Source organism: Charadrius vociferus, unplaced genomic scaffold, assembly GCF_000708025.1.
Source record: "Charadrius vociferus isolate BGI_N301 unplaced genomic scaffold, ASM70802v2 scaffold929, whole genome shotgun sequence".
Lineage (NCBI taxonomy): Eukaryota > Metazoa > Chordata > Aves > Charadriiformes > Charadriidae > Charadrius > Charadrius vociferus.
Window position 1 is genome coordinate 1 of NW_009649945.1, and position 420 is coordinate 420.

Below are 420 nucleotides of genomic sequence, written 5' to 3' on the forward strand. Positions count from 1 at the left end.
TCCTCTCTCAGGGTCCCCAAACTCCTCTGGCATCTGTCACCAAATTTTCCCTGGCTCCCCACATTCCCCTGGGTTCTCTCTTGAGTCTTCCCAGGACCCCCCCTCATCATTTGGGACCCCCCAACCCCCTCTGGGACCCCCAGACTCCCTTCACCACCCACAGGTCCTCTCTGGGACGCCCCAGTATCCCCCCCTGACCCTTTCTGGTCCCCCCCAGGAGCTGAAGGACGTTCGGGACGGGCAGCGCATCCTGGAGAAGAAAGGCAGCGCTGCGGTGAGGGACCCTGGGGGGGTGGGGGGGTGCCGGGAGTCCCGAGTCCCGCGCAGGGCCCTGACCCCCCACCCCTCCACGTTGTCCGTGTGTGTGTGTGTCCCCCAGTTGAAGGACCTGAAGCGGCAGCTGCAGCTGGAGCGGCGCCG

The 420-nt window shown here is 66.2% G+C and overlaps 1 protein-coding gene across 1 annotated transcript in view; it reads left to right on the forward strand.

Moving 5' to 3' along the window:
• Nucleotides 1–217: 217 nt before the first annotated feature.
• TBC1D25 (TBC1 domain family, member 25) overlaps nucleotides 218–420 on the forward strand; it is a gene marked incomplete at both ends in the record, with an annotated part of 35,366 nt that continues 35,163 nt past the window's right edge. Inside the window, one exon of the mRNA XM_009891439.1 lies at nucleotides 218–274. Coding sequence (XP_009889741.1) covers nucleotides 218–274 — 57 coding nt within the window. The remainder of the gene's footprint in view (nucleotides 275–420) is intronic.